At 39.0% G+C, this 17,698-nt stretch overlaps 1 protein-coding gene across 2 annotated transcripts; it reads left to right on the top strand.

Annotated features, from left to right (window-relative positions):
- Positions 1 to 1,846: 1,846 nt before the first annotated feature.
- LOC100267329 (glutathione S-transferase L3) lies at positions 1,847 to 17,067 on the top strand. 2 transcript variants are annotated; one of them, XM_002281539.5, is made up of 10 exons: positions 1,847 to 2,234; positions 2,781 to 2,855; positions 3,028 to 3,088; positions 3,450 to 3,536; positions 8,927 to 9,025; positions 9,103 to 9,205; positions 9,286 to 9,362; positions 16,257 to 16,364; positions 16,690 to 16,770; positions 16,873 to 17,067. In XM_002281539.5, the coding sequence occupies exons 1-10, from the start codon at positions 2,026 to 2,028 to the stop codon at positions 16,882 to 16,884; spliced, it is 912 nt and encodes a 303-aa protein (XP_002281575.1). In that variant the 5' UTR covers positions 1,847 to 2,025; the 3' UTR covers positions 16,885 to 17,067. The 2 variants fall into 2 exon arrangements, with proteins under 2 accessions (XP_002281575.1, XP_059598168.1); XM_059742185.1 differs by having other exon boundaries at positions 16,690 to 17,067.
- The last annotated feature ends 631 nt before the right edge of the window (positions 17,068 to 17,698 follow it).

The raw sequence follows: 17,698 nt of genomic DNA, 5'->3' as shown, positions 1-17,698 counted from the left end.
CAGCTTCTTAGCCATATTGTTAGGAGGCAATGTTGGAAATCATCATAGCTTGTAGTGGTGTTTTTGACTCATGACATGGTCGGTCATCAACCCACCAAGAGAAGAAGGGAGAAAAATGATTTACAGCAGCATACACTAAAATACTGCACTAATGAAATGAAATTCGCCTTTTGCTTTGAAACTCTTATCTATATGTTTATTTTGTTTTTATTTTTTATGGTTTTTGGGTGTTCCCTGCTGCCTCCATGATCTATGAATTTCATATTTGAAGTTACGATCGGATCTATTCATTGAAAAGAATTGATTCAATACATTTTTTATATATTGGACTTGATCAAACTTTGAATCATTATATATTGATTGATTGCCTCCGTTGTATTGTTGCTAGTAAATGCCATTATTTTTTGTTTTGGATCTTTTAAATTATTTTCGTAGAAGATTCCGACCCATTTTTTTTTTTCCGGATCCTTCAATAAAAGGATTCATTCTCTTCATAAAAACTAGGAGTTATAACCAATAAAGATTTTTTGCTGGATTCATCCTCGGAGTTAAATATTTCATTCAATTCGCAAGACTCAATAAAAAAAGGCAAATCCTTTATACATAAGATTCAACTCCATGATTGATAGCGTGAATTGATCTATCATTTCTTGAAATCTTTCATTCAAAATCATAGTGTAATTTGAATTAGTCCTTATTCCTGGGATAGTCGAAATAAATAAAAAATATGGATTTTTGTTTAAAAATGAAATCTTATTGGAGTTGTCATATCTAGTTCATCTTTTGGAACCATATAACATCCCCAAGTTTAAGGCAAAAAAAATATTTGAATATCAATTTTATTAAAATATCAAATTTCAGTAATCAAATCACTTTTTCAAGTATATGAGATATGAGAGTGTCATACATTAAAAGATTTATTCATTCATTGATAAATAAAAGAAAAAACATGATCAATGACTAGATTAAATCTTGGATTGAAAACACTAATTTTATTAAAAGTATTCATAAAATTTTATTAAGTTTGACTTTTTAACATCAAATAATTTTAATAAGAATTAATACATAATATATGTTTTAATTTTTTTTTAATAAATAGCCCAAGTACGTTAAATAAGAAATAAATAGGAATGTGATATACAACAAATATAATTTCAATTAATACTTACTAAGATTTTTTTTTTTTTTGCATATTATGTGAAAGTAAACTTTATAAATTTAAAACTATTAAATGTAAAATATAAATTTAGAGTATTTAGAAATTTTTTGGTAAACTAATTTAATGACTTAAAATGATTTAATAATTTAATTTAAATTATTAAATATATTAAACATATTTATTAAAATAATTTAATATCATAATTTAAAATAAAAAAATAATTTTAAATATTAAGTCAAAATAGTTAATTTATTCTTACTTAAATCTAAAACCTAAAATCATATTTACAAAAAAAAAATTGTGATTCATATAACTTAAGTCATTAAGTCATATTCGGAAAGCACTTTTAACAATAAATTTGTTGTAAAAAAATCAGTTTTTAAAACCTGTTTTAATAATTAAAAAAAAATCATTTTTTTAAAAATTATGTCACTTTTCCACTAAAAACAACAAAATTCATTTTGAAGAATAATTTTCAGACACAAGTTCCCATTGTTTAGAGCAATTTCTTGTCATTTATTTTAGGAAATAATTAAAAATTACACTTGCTAAAATTTCCATCAAATTACACAAACCCTTTTTTAAATCCATTTTTCTTATTTTTATAATAATATTTTTAAAATATACTTTATATTTAATTTTTTTTTTTCTTTTAAAATTATCTGGACAAAAAAATTCCCCTTCTTTTCTTTTCTTTTCTTACAGGAGTCTCCGGATCTTTCGGAGCTTACCAACCAGAGAATTGGAAAGGTGGGTGAAATGGTACAGAATGGTAGTGCGGTAATTAACGTGGCAGTGTCTTGATCACAGCGAGTGAGAAAATGGGTTTATGAACACAAACAACAGTGACAACTAATCAGAATCGAATGGAAGCTTTGAATTTAAGCTACTGCTCCTGCGTTGGTTCGTCACGTCTGACGTCTTCACGAGATCTTTTAAACTCCTTTTGTCTTTCTACCAAGAAGAAAATCACAATCAAATTCTCTAACACAGGCGCTTTTTCGCTTAAGAATCAAGCTTTCATTTCATTGAGAAGACCCAGAAGTAGAACAATATCAGCAGCAATGGCAACTGGGTGAGTAGTGCTTTCATTTTTCCGTTTGGGTGCCCAGGAAATGCAGGAAAAGAAAAAAGAGAATGAAATTAGAGGCACCCTTTTCTTGTTTTCGTTGGGATTTTTTTAAATTTTCTCGCAACCAAATGGCGCATTGAAGTTCCCTTCTGAATTTTATTTTTTAACCTTTTTTTTTCTTTTGAAATTCTCCGGTGTAGGGAAAAAAGGAAAATCAAATTCCATTCTCTCTCTCTCTCTCTCTTTTCTTTTTTGCATATTTCGCACCCAGACGTGAAATTTTTATATTTTCTCGGCTACCAAGCGGAGCATTGGAATTTGTATTTATATTTATGTTCTACTATTGGGTTCCTTTTTCTCTGGGATTCTCCAATGTAAGAAAGGGAAAAAAACGAAAATCAAAGGTAGCATTCTCCTATTTTTGCATACTATGTAGTATGTACCCAGACGCAAAAAGATTTTATTTTCTCGGCAACCAAACGGAGCATTACTTTGAATATCATGGGTTTGTTTTACTGGGCTCTTCTAGTCTGAATCTTTACTCTGCAGAAGTGTGAGAGAGGTTCTTCCACCAGCTCTTGATTCTACCTCAGAGCCACCCCCACTGTTTGATGGAACAACAAGGTCTGAATCAGAGTTACTCTACTTTGATTTGTGTTTTTGCTCTCTACTAGTTTGTACAATACCTGTTTGTTGAAATGCCCGTGAAGCAATGTTTCAATTTATTTTTTCCTTGTCTTTTTCATTTGTCACTGTGAATCTAACAATGGAGAGGATGGCATTGTCTTTCTTGAAGGCTGTATATATCTTACACTTGCCCATATGCGCAGCGTGTGTGGATTACCCGAAATTGTAAGGTTGTACTGAGAATTCTCAATCATCTAGTTCTGTGTGTTCTGGGTTTTGATCATTGTTTTAATCTAAATGTTGTGGTGTTTCTGCACTAACCATTATTCTGTTTGGTAGTAGAGAAAAGAAAATGTTTTCTGTTTTGGAAAATGGCACTCTCAGAAACCATTCCTGAGAGCATTTCTTCGAATGGATTAATCGAAGAACTTTGAAGTGTTTATTTTTCATGTATCAAGAACAGCAAGCATTTAGCAATTTGACATGATTAAAAGAAAGTTCATTACTTTCATCTTCAAAAATGAAAATGTCTTTAATTTCAGCTGCCAAACAGGTCCTAATATTTTTTATGAAACCTTTTATGGGGGACAGGGATTGCAGGAGAAGATCAAATTGGTTCCTATTGATTTGCAAAATAGGCCTGCTTGGTACAAGGAGAAAGTCTACCCAGCAAACAAGGTGATGTTGTGTGAAAATGAAAATTTTCGAGTCTGCTTTCCATGGCATTTGAAGGAAGAGATACATCCTTAAAATTGAGCTAATCACAAGCAAAATGGAACAAACCATCTTCTAAATGGAGTCATAAGTCTTGCTGTTTTCCAAATCCCGAAAATGGTCTATGCATAATGTGAAATCAACTTTGGAGTAGAACACAATGGAATAGTTCTATTCAATGGGAAAATCCAAATGATGGTGATCAATTTCCTTGGTTTAAATATGAGGATCTTAATGTCTCTGAAGTGAAAATGGTATATGTGGACAAAATTTATCGAGAAGTTGAAAACTAAGTGATGGGGGAAAGCCTTTTAAAGTTTATTCAAGGAAGAAAGTGAAGACCTAAGTAAACTTTAAATAGGATTAATATTAATTAGAATTGAATTGGGATTGATATTTGTTGGAGTCTAATTAGGATTAGCTAGTTGAGTTATAATATAATTAGAATTTGAGTCATAATAAGTTATTAGAGTCCTAGTAGACTTTGAATGCTATAATTAGAATTAGAATCATAATAGGTTATTAGAGTCCTAGTAGACTTTGGATTTCTTAGAGAAGCCTATAAATAGGCTAATCAATGTAAATCAAATGAATGAATTTGATGAATAATATTATACTTTCTTTCATTGCAAGGTTGCAACCCTCAATGGTGAGACTCCATTGATTTTCTTCTAAGTGAGACTCTAAGGTTTTCCATCTTTTCTTCATTGTTTCTTCTTTCTCTTTATTTCTTATCTTATAATTTTCTCTACCATAAAATTTATTCCTTGTTCCTCTCTTTACACCCTAAAAATAAAACCTTAGCCCACCTACCCTTGAGTGTAGGCAATCATCCTAGGGTTGTCCTATATCAATTTTGGTATCAGAGCCGAAGTTCTTGGCTTGAAGGCATATGCAATTAAGGAGCGGAGCAACTTATGCAAGCACGAGTTCCAAAAAAACTTCTAGCAATCAAGATGCCGCTACAATACGCTTTGAGGAAATTTTAGTCACACAACAATCCCATCAAGATGCTATAATACAACTAAATAGCAAATTTGATGAAATCATGAAGTTATTAGAAAAGAGTCAAGAAAAACGATCAATTGAAGAGGAGATTGCAAGTCATCAATTTAGACAATCGCCAAATCAATCACACGAAGAACAAGACAATTTTATGATGGGGACTCAAAGAAGGGCCAAACTTTTTGAGCTAGATGATGATGTGACAAAAAAGGTACGTCTTGAAGTTGCTGAATTTTATGGAAAACTAAATCCAATAGCTTTTCTTGATTGGATTATGTCAATGGAAGATTACTTTGATTGGTATGCAATGCCCGAAAATAGAAAAGTTCGTTTTGTGAAGGCAAAGTTGAAAGGAGTAGCACGTCTATGGTGGCATAATATTGAGAATCAAGTTCATAGAACTGTCCAACCGCCTATTGACACATGGGACGAGATGAAGTTGAAGATAAAGGAGCACTTTCTCCCAACTGATTATGAACAACTTATGTATACAAAATTGTTTTCCCTTAAACAAGGTACCAAACCCGTTAAAGAATATACAGAAGAATTCCATGAATTGAGCATTCAAAATCAAGTGCGGGAAAGTGATGCTCAACTTGCAGCCCGCTACAAAGCTGGACTTCAAATGGAGATTCAACTTGAGATGATAGTTGCACACACTTATACCGTAGATGACGTTTATCAACTAGCCCTCAAAATAGAAGAAGGCCTCAAATTTCGGGTTTCCAGGCGTCCAAGTTCACAAATTGGGAGCACTTTTTCCAACAGGACAGCAAGCAAACCTTTAAGCACATCAAACTTCAGAACTTCTAATCATGTGAATGGTGGGGGCAACACTCAACAAACTTCGAATGTGGCTCATAAGAATGGTAATAAGGGTAAAAATTCAATGAGTATTGGAGATAGAAAAGTAGACATGACTCCTTTATGCTTTAAGTGTGGTGGGCATGGTCATTATGTTGTTGTATGCCCAACCAAAGGTTTACACTTTTGTGTTGAAGAACCAGAATCTGAATTGGAAAGTTACCCAAAGGAAGAAGAGACCTACAATGAAGATGAAGTTAGTGAAGAATGTGACTATTATGATGGTATGACGGAAGGACATAATCTTGTAGTACGACCTTTATTAACTGTCCCAAAAGTAAAAGGAGAAGAAGATTGGCGACGTACTAGCATTTTCCAGACACGCATTTCTTGCCAAGGGAGATTATGCACCATAATCATTGATGGAGGTAGCAGTTTGAACATAGCTTCACAAGAACTTGTTGAGAAGCTAAACCTTAAAACAAAGAGACATCTAAATCCATTCAGAGTAGCATGGGTTAATGACACCTCTATTCCGGTAAGTTTTCGCTGCTTAGTAACATTCCTTTTTGGTAAGGACTTTGAAGAGTCTGTATGGTGTGAGGTCTTACCCATTAAAGTAAGTCATATTTTACTTGGAAGACCTTGGCTCTTTGATAGAAGAGTTCAACATGACGGCTATGAAAATACATATGCTCTCATACACAACGGACGTAAGAAGATCCTTCGTCCAATGAAAGAAGTCCCTCCAATTAAGAAGTCAGAGGAGGAGGCACAACCAAAAAAGGTACTTACAATGTGTCAATTTGAAAATGAGAGCAAGGAAACTAAAGTTATTTTTGCTTTAATGGCTCGGAAAGTGGAAGAATTTAAAGAACAAGATAAGGAATATCCAACAAACGTACGTAAAATCCTTGATGACTTTTCTGACTTGTGGCCTGTAGAGTTACCTAATCAACTCCCTCCTATGCGTGACGTACAACATGTCATTGATTTGATTCCCGGTGCATCATTACCAAATTAACCAACCTATAAAATGAATCCAACAGAGCGTGCTGAATTGAAGAGTCAAGTTGATGAATTACTTACTAAAGGCTTTATTCATGAAAGCCTAAGTCCTTATGGAGTTCCTACCCTACTAACACCAAAGAAGGATGGATCATGACGGATGTGTGTGGATAGTCGTGCAATCAACAAAATCACAATCAAGTATCGATTTCCAATTCCAAGACTTGATGACATGCTAGATATGATGGTTGGATCAGTAATCTTCTCAAAGATTGATCTAAGAAGTGGATATCATCAAATACGTATTAGACCAGGGGATGAATGGAAGACATCTTTCAAAACTAAGGATGGATTGTATGAGTGGTTAGTCATGCCGTTTGGACTAACCAATTCTCCAAGTACCTTCATGCGGGTTATGACGCAAGTATTAAAACCTTTTATTGGATGGTTTGTTGTTGTCTATTTTGATGATATTCTTATCTATAGCCGATCTTGTGAAGATCATGAGGAACACTTGAAGCAAGTAATGTGCACTCTTAGGGTTGAAAAATTTTACATTAATTTGAAAAAATGTACTTTCATGAGCCCTAGTGTTGTATTTCTTGCCTTTGTTGTGTCTTTTAAGGGTGTTGAAACAAATCCGGAGAAGATCAAAGCTATTGTTGATTGGCCAGTACCAACAAATATCCATGAAGTGCAAAGCTTCCATGGAATGGCTACATTCTATCGACGATTTATTCGAAATTTCAACTCTATTCTGGCCCCAATTACTGAATGCATGAAACCTAGTTTATTTATTTGGACCAAAGCGGCCAACAAGGCATTTGAAGAAATCAAATCCAAGATGGTGAACCCTCCTATCCTACGTCTACCAGACTTTGAGAAAGTATTTGAGGTGGCCTGTGATGCTTCCCATGTGGGAATTGGAGCAATTCTTAGCCAAGAGGAACATCCTGTGACTTTCTTTAGTGAGAATGCTTATTTGTTAGAGCTCCCTTCAAACTTGCATTTTAGTCCAATATTTAATGTGAAAGATTTGTATATCTACCATGGCCATCACAACGATGTAAGTGAAGAGTTGGATCGTCAATTACCACCTACTCTTGGCCCACATCCTGAGATCGAGTATGTTCTTGATGATCAACTTGTCTACTCGACAAGGTGGATACCAAAAATTTTTGGTGAAATGGCGAGGCAAACCACACTCTGAGAATATATGGATTACGACAACGGATTTTCAGAAGCTTAACCCCGATCTCTATGAATTGTATCAAGCATCTAACTTGTCGGAGCCGAGTTCTTTCAAGCTGGGGAGAATTGATGGGGGAAAGCCTTTTAAAATTTATTCAAGGAAGAAAGTGAAGACCTAAATAAACTTTAAGTAGGATTAATATTAATTAGAATTGAATTGAGATTGGTATTTGTTGGAGTCTAATTGGGATTAGCTAGTTGAGTTATAATATAATTAGAATTTGAGTCATGATAGGTTATTAGAGTCCTAGTAGAATTTGGATGTTATAATTAGAATTAAAATCATAATAGGTTATTAGAGTCCTAGTAGACTTTAGATTTCTTAGAGAAGCCTATAAATAGGCTAATCAATGTAAATCAAATGAATGAATTTGATGAATAATATTATACTTTCTTTCATTGCAAGGTTGCAACCCTCAATGGTGAGACTTCATTGATTTTCTTCTAGGTGAGACTCCTAGAAAGCCTTAGTGAGACTCTAAGGTTTTCCATCTTAAGGTTTTCCATCTTAAGGTTTTCCATCTTTTCTTCATTGTTTCTTCTTTCTCTCTATTTCTTATCTTATAATTTTCTCTACCATAAAATTTATTCCTTGTTCCTCTCCTTGCACCCTAAAAATAAAACCCTAACCCACCTACCCTTGAGTGTAGGCAACCATTCTAGGGTTGCCCTACATCACTAAGTGCTCATTTGGATACACTTCTTTTTTTCTTTTTTTAAACAGAAAATAGTGGTAACTTCTATATAAAATATTTTATAGTAACTCTTATATAAAAAGTATGAAATCAAAAAAATACTTCTAAAATTTGAGGTAATAAATTTTTTTAATACCTTAATATTTTTAAACAGTTTTTAAAAGTCATTATTTTTTAAAATTAAGTTTCATAGAGTTTTATATATCGGAGTTATTATCATTTTTTATTTTTTTTAAAAGAAAACAAGAAGTGTATCCATACGACACATGAACCATTAGATTATTATCTAAGAGTGCATTTGGAAATGTTTCAATTTGAAGTGCTTTTAGTTGAAGTGTTACCTTTAGAAGCGTTTTTGCAAAAAGTACCTATCAGGTGCTTCTACAAGTGATTTTTTAACTTTCAGAAAGTAGTTTCTAAATTTTACCAAACACCTATTGTCTTTTAAGCGCTTTTTATGCTAGAAGTATTTTCTAAAAAGGTTGCTTAAGGGACTCTAATAAATGTCAAAATTTTAGGGGAAGAAGAGAAAGTGCAACAAATAGGTAGCAAAGAACACTCACCTGTGTATTTTCTTTTGAGTTTTTGCAGGTGCCATCTCTGGAACACAATAATGAAGTGAAAGGAGAGAGTCTGGATTTGATCAAATACATTGACAGTAACTTTGAAGGGCCTTCACTGTTCCCTGATGTAAGATATCAATCATATCTGCATGACCCGATACTTGGTTCTGTATATAAAAGAGCTGATTCCTTTTGAAAATGTAGGATCCTGCCAAGAGGGAGTTTGCAGAAGAGTTGCTGGCCTACACTGACTCATTCAGTAAAGCTGTGATGACTTTATTGAAGGGTGATGGAGTAGATGAAGCTGGTGAGTATTACCAATTGCTGCTTTTGAGGTTATTTCGTCTGAAAATAAACAAAAGTTACTGTAGAAATGAACTGAATCAGGTGCTGCCTTTGATTACATTGAGATGGCTCTCTCCAAATTCGAGGATGGACCTTTTTTCCTTGGCCAGTTCAGTCTGGTAAGTAAAAACTTCTCTGTTTGTTATTACGCCACACAATCTGCTTTTGACAGCTACAATCTATGTTCCAAACATAGTGTTTATTTAACGGTGAATTCTAGGGTAGCGATTCGTTTCTTGCCGAACCTGCAATCTTGGTCATTAAAAGTGTGTGATGATCTGATATCTGCATCACTAGATTCACAACTTATCAGATGGAAAAAGTATCTGTTATTATATACACATGGATTGCTCTTAATCATATAAGTATGGTTTAAAAACTGTTAGAACCCATTGGGGTTGAAGCAGATGATATCTACATGAGGGGAAATAAGTCGATACAAGTGATATTACAGTCAATCCTTGGCCTTGGTGTAGGACTCTGTTTGTCTAACCCAACAATAGATGTTTTTCTATTTATTTAACCCCACAATCCTGTGGGACATGACAAGGACCGTGTCATGAAGGGTCATCATAATATCTCATATCAAATGGGAGAAAAAAGTTTCTAGTACTAAATATATATGAGTTCCTCTTAACTATATAAACTTATTTTAAAATCCATGAGGACCCATTAGATTTAGAGCAGACAATACCTATATGAGAGAGAACAAATCGTTGCAATTAGTCCTGCTTTTTTATGGATACTGATTTGATAGAGTAATGGAAGGATGTTCTGACTTAATAATATGAATGTTGGAGAGGAGAGAGAAAGAGATAGGGATGTAGAGAGAGAGAGAGTGGGCTCGGGAGGAGATCCAATGGAGCTGTGCGCGAGCGATGGTGTGATAAACTTCAGTAGCTTGGATGCTCGTACCAGTCGGTGGAAGAGAAGCTTTGAGGTGGAGTCGAAGACATTCGAGATCGAGCTTGAGAGGAAAAAAGGCAAAACGCAAATCTTCATCGAGGAAAGGAAGCAAGGGGTTTCGTCGTGGATTAAGATGGGTCCGGAGAGCTTAGGGTTTGTCGTGGAAGGTTTAGCCTTGTGTATTGAGGACAAACGGACAGGTAGATGGGTCAGAAACTGGAGGGAGAGAGGGAAGATTTTTTCGTTGTTGCGGGATGAGAACAAGGGAGGAAGCTTCATCCGTTTGGGTGTAGAGGATGGGGAGAAAAAGAAGTTTAACATTTATATCCCCAAAGGAAAAGGAGGGAAAGGGGGCTGGAGTGTGATGCTGGAGATACTTCAGGCGCTGGTCGGTACCACGAAGAGGAAGGAGTATCAGAAGGAGGAGAAGATGCCGGTGGCGCCAGGTGAGGGGTGTAGCTACGCGCAAGTGGTGAAGGGACATAAGCGTAGCGGCAGATCAGTGGCTAGGGTAGAGGCAAACCACAAGGACCTTTACCAAAACCTAAAAAGGCTGGATAAGTGCATTGTTGGGTAGTGGGATCCGAGGTCGGCAAACGGGGAGGACTTGAGGAGATGGGGAAACCAAATGGCTCGGCTCGGTCGTGGGGGCTGAGGGGAAGTTTAGGTTTGGCCAAACTGGAAAGGGGTAAGGTGTTGTTAGAATTTGAGAGGCGTGATGAAGCTGAAAAAGCCATTAAAATGGAAGGAATTTGGGTAGGGAAGACAATGTTGTGGCTGGAGAAGTGGAACCCTAGGACGGGGTGTCTGTTAGAAGGTGAAGAGAGAAGCGAGGCTTGGGTGAGAATTGTGGGGCTCCCCATCTCGTTGTGGTGCCGGGAAATCCTTAGAAAGGTGGGGGAGAAATGCGGAGGGTTCTTGGCAATTGATTCTCAAACTGAGAGGCTGGAAGAATTGCAGTGGGCGAGAATCTTGGTGAAAATATCCGGCGAGGAGCTTCCTAGCATGCTGGAAATTGGGGTCGAGGGGGTGTATTACGCGTTAACATTATGGTGGGAAGTTAGGCCGGTAATGAGAATGATACCGGCAGAAAGGAAAGGCACAAACAGTGGTGAAGCTAGAGGAGAGGTTGAGGGTGGTGTAGCTACACGCGCGGGTAAGCGCGTGACGGAAGTGGTGGAAGGTGCGAGACTCGAGACCCTCCTGCAGTCGATGTGACGAGGGGGCAGAGAGATGGGCCGGGGTCTTTTTGGGCCTTTTCCCGAGGTCCAAGTGGACTGGGTCTGGGGGATCAAGAAGGAGTGCATGGGAGGCTCGGCCCTGATGGGCCTTATCGTGGTTTGGGCCTGGATGTTGGGCCCGATGGGATTGTGTCGCCTAAGGCCGGGCCAAACTCTAGTGGGCCTTCGTCTTCTGAAGGGCCTTTGCATTTAAGGGGCTTTGGGAATATGGAAGCCGTTAATTCGGGTGGGCTGTATGGGGGGGATGACTGTCATGGCCCATCTGGGGTAGCTTTGCCTCTCGTGTGGGCTGGCCCAAGACAGCTGAAGGAGTCCCTTTTTGGGAGTACGATGGTAGGAGGAGACAAGCTGGAATGGAACTTTGTCTCGCGGAGAAATCAAGAACCGACTGCGCCCTAATTGAAGAAGCATCGAGGTACAAGTGCGCTCCTACCCCTTGTGGTTTAATGGCATCTGAACTATCTCCTTCTCCTCTCTTATTTTTTGGTCGGACCCCGCTTGGGGATTTTTGCGACATTTCTGGGGAGGATAGGGTAACCCATCTGAGAGAAATTCCTCTATGTATGCTTCTCCCCTTGGGGCCCTCGGAAGAGGAAAATGAGTGCCGCCTGAGGGAGGGCTCAAGCGCTTGTAAGGAGAGCAGTGATAAGGTGCTGAGCCTAGCCCAATCGATGCCACATGTTGGAAAGGGATGGCAGGAGGAAAGTTGGGGGGAGAGTGAGTTGGCCAAATTCAGTAAGTTCTTGGGTTTTTCTACAGAAGGTCTGGAGGAAGATATTCTGGAGTTTATGATTAAGATCCGAAAGAGAAGGGAGAAGGTCCACAGCAAAAACATGTTAGAGAAATCCAGATTCGAAAGGGAATTGAAAAGGCTGGAATGCTCTATTAATTACGAGAGGGGGAAGAAGCAGAAGGGTGAGATAATAGTAGGAGGGGGTCAGTTTATGGTGGACAAATGAAGCTTAGAATCTTAAGCTGGAATGTTCGGGGAGTTAATGACAGTGCAAAAAGAAAGGTGATTAAGGCCATGATCAGGAGTCAAAGAGTGGATATGTTCTGTCTCCAGGAGACTAAGATTCAGTCAATGACAGAGGGGTTGGTGAGGAGCTTAGGCACTGGCAGGTTCCTTAATTGGGGTACTGTGGATGCCCAGGGGTCTGCGGGAGGGATTCTGATCTGCTGGGATAAAAGGACCTTGGAATTAATGGAGTTGGAAGTGGGGTGCTTTTCAATCTCCTGTAGGATGAGGAATGTGGAAGATGGACTTGTTTGGATGTTTACTGGGGTTTATGGGCCATTTTCTAAAGAGGAGAGGGAGTGGATGTGGGAGGAAATAGGAGCAATCCGTGGCATTTGGGAGGATCCATGGTGTATAGGGGGTGACTTTAATGTCACCTTGTCAATGAGGGAAAGAAGTAATCAGGGGAGACTAACGAATGCAATGAGAAGATTTGCTCAAGTTGTTGATGAACTAGAACTCATTGACCTCCCATTACAAGGAGGGATGCTTACTTGGAGTGGGGGGAGGAATAATCAGGCGTGGGCCAGATTGGATAGGTTCCTGGTGACTCAGAGCTGGCTTGACCAGTTCAATGAGGTCGTGCAATGTAGGCTGCCAAGACCGACCTCAGATCACTTTCCTATTGTGCTGATGGGGGGAGGGATAAGGAGAGGCCCGTCCCCGTTTCGGTTTGAAAATATGTGGCTTAAAGCTGACGGATTTTCGGATCTTCTCAGGGGATGGTGGCAAGAAATTGAGGTTAGAGGAAGGGCCAGTGTCAGACTAGCTACTAAGATGAAGGTGCTGAAACATAAGATTAAAGTGTGGAATAGGGAGGTGTTTGGTAGGCTGGAGGTTAATAAGAATTCAGCACTGCAACAAGTGGAGTTTTGGGACGGGGTGGAAAGGGAGAGGAGCTTGTCTGAAGGCGAGACTGAACTGAAAAAAGAAGCTAAGGACTCCTTTAAAAAATGGGTTTTATTGGAGGAGACTCACTGGCGACAATTGTCCAAGGAGCTGTGGCTTAAGGAGGGAGATAGAAACACTAGCTTCTTCCATAGAATGGCTAACGCGCATAGAAGGATTAATTCTTTGGAGAGAATGAAAATTAATGGGGTTTGGCTGACTGAGGAGAAGGAGATGAGGGAAGGAATAGTGAGTGCGTTTCAGCAGGTGCTCTCTGAAGAGCTAGGCTGGAGGGCGGATGTTGAGGGGCTGCACTTTCAATGTCTAAGTTCCAGTGAAGCTGAAAATCTGGAGGTGCAATTTTCTGAAGAGGAAATCCAAGCAGCCTTAATGGGTATGAATGGGGATAAAGCGCCGGGTCCGGATGGGTTCACAATTGCGTTTTGGCAATCAAGTTGGGGGTTAGTAAAGGAGGAGATTATGGATCTGTTTAGAGAATTCTATAACCAGCGTTCGTTTGCTAACAGTCTTAATTCCACCTTTTTAGTCTTCATTCCTAAGAAAGGAGGGGCTGAAGACTTGGGTGATTTCCGGCCAATCAGCTTGTTAGGAAGTTTGTACAAGCTAGTGGCTAAGGTGCTGGCGAATAGGCTAAAGAAAGTGCTTGATAAGGTGGTGTCAGGGGACCAAAACGCCTTTGTGAGAGGTAAACAGATCCTGGACGCGTCTCTTGTTGCCAATGAGGTGATTGATTTCTGGAACAAGAGAAAGGAGAAAGGGCTCATTTGTAAATTGGACATTGAGAAAGCCTATGACAGCATTAATTGGAGATTTCTCATGAAAGTTATGGTCAAAATGGGTTTTGGGTCGCGGTGGTTGGAGTGGATTTGGTGGTGCATCTCTACCGCCAAATTTTCAGTCATGATCAATGGGGTGCCAGCTGGTTTTTTCTCGAACTCTAAGGGGCTAAGACAAGGAGATCCTATCTCCCCGTATCTCTTTGTGTTGGGGATGGAAGTTCTTAGTATTCTAATTAGAAGGGCGGTTGATGGGGGTTTCTTATCAGGCTGCAACATTAAGGGGAGAGGGGAAGAGGAGATGATAGTGTCTCACCTGCTTTTTGCGGATGACACAATTATCTTTTGTGAAGCTAATAAAGAGCAAGTGTCCGCTCTAAGCTGGGTGTTGGCTTGGTTTGAGGCGGCTTCCGGCCTTAGAATCAATCTTGATAAAAGTGTCCTAATTCCGGTGGGTGAGATGGAGGATATTGAGGAGCTGGCTGTGGAACTTGGCTGTAAAATAGGAATGCTGCCCACTGTGTACTTAGGGCTGCCCCTTGGAGCTCATCACAAAGCGGTTTCCATTTGGGATGGGGTGGAAGAGAGAATGAGGAAGAGATTAGCCCAATGGAAAAGACAGTATATTTCAAAGGGAGGGCGTATCACCTTAATCAAGTGTACGATGGCCAGCCTTCCCATATACACTATGTCCCTTTTTCGAATGCCGAAGAGTATTGTAAAAAGACTCGAAAAAATACAAAGAGACTTTCTTTGGGGAGGGGGCAGCGTGGAGAGGAAGGTCCACTTAATTAATTGGGAGGTGGTGTGTACTAGCAAGGAAAAGGGTGGCCTTGGCATGAGGAGGATTGACTCCTTGAACAAAGCACTGTTGGGTAAATGGGTTTGGAGATTTGCTGTGGAAAAGGATAATCTTTGGAGGTTAATGATCCGGGTGAAGTATGGTCAGGAAGAGTTTGGGTGGAAAACTAAAGAAGGCCGGGGAACCTACGGAGTAGGGGTATGGAAGGAGATCATGAAGGAAGCTAAATGGTGTTGGGAGAATATTAAGTTCAAGGTAGGGAAAGGGACTAGAATAAAATTCTGGTCGGATCAGTGGTGTGGGAATGAGAGGTTGTCCCATGCTTTTCCACAGCTTTATGAGATGGCGGTCAACAAGAATGCAACGGTAAATGAGATGTGGGACCATAGCAATGGTCCAGGTGGCTGGAATCTCAGATTTCATAGAGACTTCAATGACTGGGAGATGGACATGATTAGAGGATTGCTTATTAGGCTCAGGGACGTCAAGCTCTCTTCAGAGGAGGACGGGGTGCTTTGGAAAGTGGGGGGCCATGGGAAGTATGGGGTGAAGGAGGCCTATAACGGGCTGGTTGTTATCAATGCTTGCGACTTTCCGTATAGAGGCGTTTGGGTGAACAAGGTCCCTACCAAAGTGGCTTTTTTTGCATGGGAAGCCGCGTGGGGGAAAATTCTCACCTTGGATAGGCTGCAAAAAAGGGGCTGGCAGTTCCCTAATCGTTGTTTTTTGTGTGGTTGTGAGGAGGAGAGTGTAAATCACATTCTTCTTCACTGTACAGTGGTAAGGGCCTTATGGGATATCGTTTTTGCCCTTGTGGGGGTTCATTGGGTGTTCCCAGAGATGGTGAAGGAGGCTTTATTCAGTTGGAGGGGCCCCTTTGTGGGGAAAAAGAGGAAAAAAATTTGGAATTCTATCCCGTTGTGTATTTTTTGGACGGTATGGAAGGAAAGAAATAGGTTAGCATTCAAGGGAGGGGTGTTAAATATACAGAAACTCAAAAATTCTTTTGTTTGTACCTTGTGGAGTTGGGCTAGGGTGTATATTGGAGAGGAGTCCTCTTCATTCGTAGGTTTTTTTGAGTGGCTAGCGACCACTTAAGGGAGGGTAAGGGTCTTTGTTTTTGTGCTCTCGTTTTGAGGCAGATTTGTATACGTCCTGTATACTTGGTGGCCTTTGCCCTTTATTATATTTGCGATATTTATCAAAAAAAAAGATATAGTAATGGAACTGTTGTTAACATTGGAATAAATGATAATAGAGTTTAAACCATTTGTGGTTATTCAAGGCTTCTGATGCAAGCATATATTTATGTTGCATGCTGTGGGAAAGGTAATTAAAAAAATTTGTTGTGTAACCTACAGGTAGATATAGCATATGCTCCATTTGTTGAGAGATTTGTGCCGTTCTTACGGGAGGTGAAGAAGTATGATGCGATGGCAGGCAGGCCAAAACTGGAAGCATGGTTTGAGGTACCTCAAGAAACAGCTCTCTCTCTCTCTCTCTCTCTCTCTCGTGTGTTTATGGGTTTTCAGTAATTTCATTATAACCGGTAGCTTCAAAACTCAGTAGGATGACTGACCTGAGAAACCCAATGGCTCCTTGCATTTCTCCTTGCTTGAAAATTAAAGGTTTGTGTGGAAATGTTTTGAAAAACAATTCTTAAAATATAGATTTTTTTACACTCATATTTCCAATTGTTGCTTGCAACATCATGCAAACTGAGGAGTGATGTTTAAATCCTCTCAAGAGGGGATGAGGCCAGTCATTTCAGTTTTGTTGAATAATGGTGTGCAGGAGTTGAGCAAGAACGAAGGATTCCAGCAAACTCGGCGTGAGCCAAAGGAGCTTGTTGAAGCCTACAAGAAACGCTTTGCGGTATTTCCTGCACTATGATATAAAATTTCAACGTTCTAACGTTTGAAAAGAAGCACAATGGTGGTGACTAATTTGCATTATTCCCAATCCATTTCCTTGCAGGCTCACCTCTGAAACCCTCTGGAAGATACATGACCTCAAGAACTAGCTTCCTTTTTTGTCCTAAAATTCAGATTCCATGCATGCTGTGGTGTAGTAGTAGATATACTGGTCCCTAGTGGCTGTAATCTGCTCAAGTATTTGTTTGTTAAAAGTCCACACGTAAACTCTAATATATAACAACCGCCTACTGGAAAATGATGCTATCTATTCAATTGTGGCCGTGGGAACAACTAAACCATACAGTGAAGTTGCCTATTTGATTGAAAACTAAGTCATAAAGAGCAACATGCCACCGCTCAATAAGGCAGTGTCATATAAGATAATACTTGAAGAACTCCGAAAAACATCCACCAAATCCAAACTTGAAGATGAAAAAGATTTGACATAATCCTCTGTGTAGTTGTTGAGATGGATGGACGAGGGAATAGGCCTGCTACTATGCCTAGCTGCTGCAATATGATGTGAGGTTAATCCTCCCACTGGATTTACAAATTGTATTTTTCCAGTTAACCTGGAAGGGCCAAAGACTTGGATTCCAGGACCATTGTACTTTTCCAGTTAACCCATAAGAATAGAACACTCTAATTACAGGACCATAAAGCCTGTTATATGAAAGGCGCCAAAAACCAAAACAAGCCTACCCTAATAGAAATGTATGAATTCCAAAATTCTGAAGCCAAACTAAAGAAGGTTTTCATCACAACATTTCTAGATCTAATGCACCCAATGCCAAATAGCAGCTAAGAAGTACAACCCAGAAAACTTACCATGTGTTTGGTAGGAAGGAATAGATATAGGAATAGAAATAAGATAAAATTGAAGATGA

This window comes from Vitis vinifera, chromosome 13 (assembly GCF_030704535.1).
Source record: "Vitis vinifera cultivar Pinot Noir 40024 chromosome 13, ASM3070453v1".
NCBI classification, from domain to species: domain Eukaryota; kingdom Viridiplantae; phylum Streptophyta; class Magnoliopsida; order Vitales; family Vitaceae; genus Vitis; species Vitis vinifera.
This window is presented reverse-complemented; position numbering and strand designations above follow the sequence as displayed.

What these genes read in the sequence shown, in the direction of transcription:
- LOC100267329 (XM_059742185.1), top strand. Translation starts at nt 2,026, where the DNA reads ATGGAAGCTTTGAATTTAAGCTACTGCTCCTGCGTTGGTTCGTCACGT. An exon ending in GGATTACCCGAAATTGTAAG is followed by an intron (nt 3,089 to 3,449) that starts GTTGTACTGAGA and finishes TATGGGGGACAG; the next exon opens with GGATTGCAGGAGAAGATCAA. An exon ending in TGATGGAGTAGATGAAGCTG is followed by an intron (nt 9,206 to 9,285) that starts GTGAGTATTACC and finishes GAACTGAATCAG; the next exon opens with GTGCTGCCTTTGATTACATT.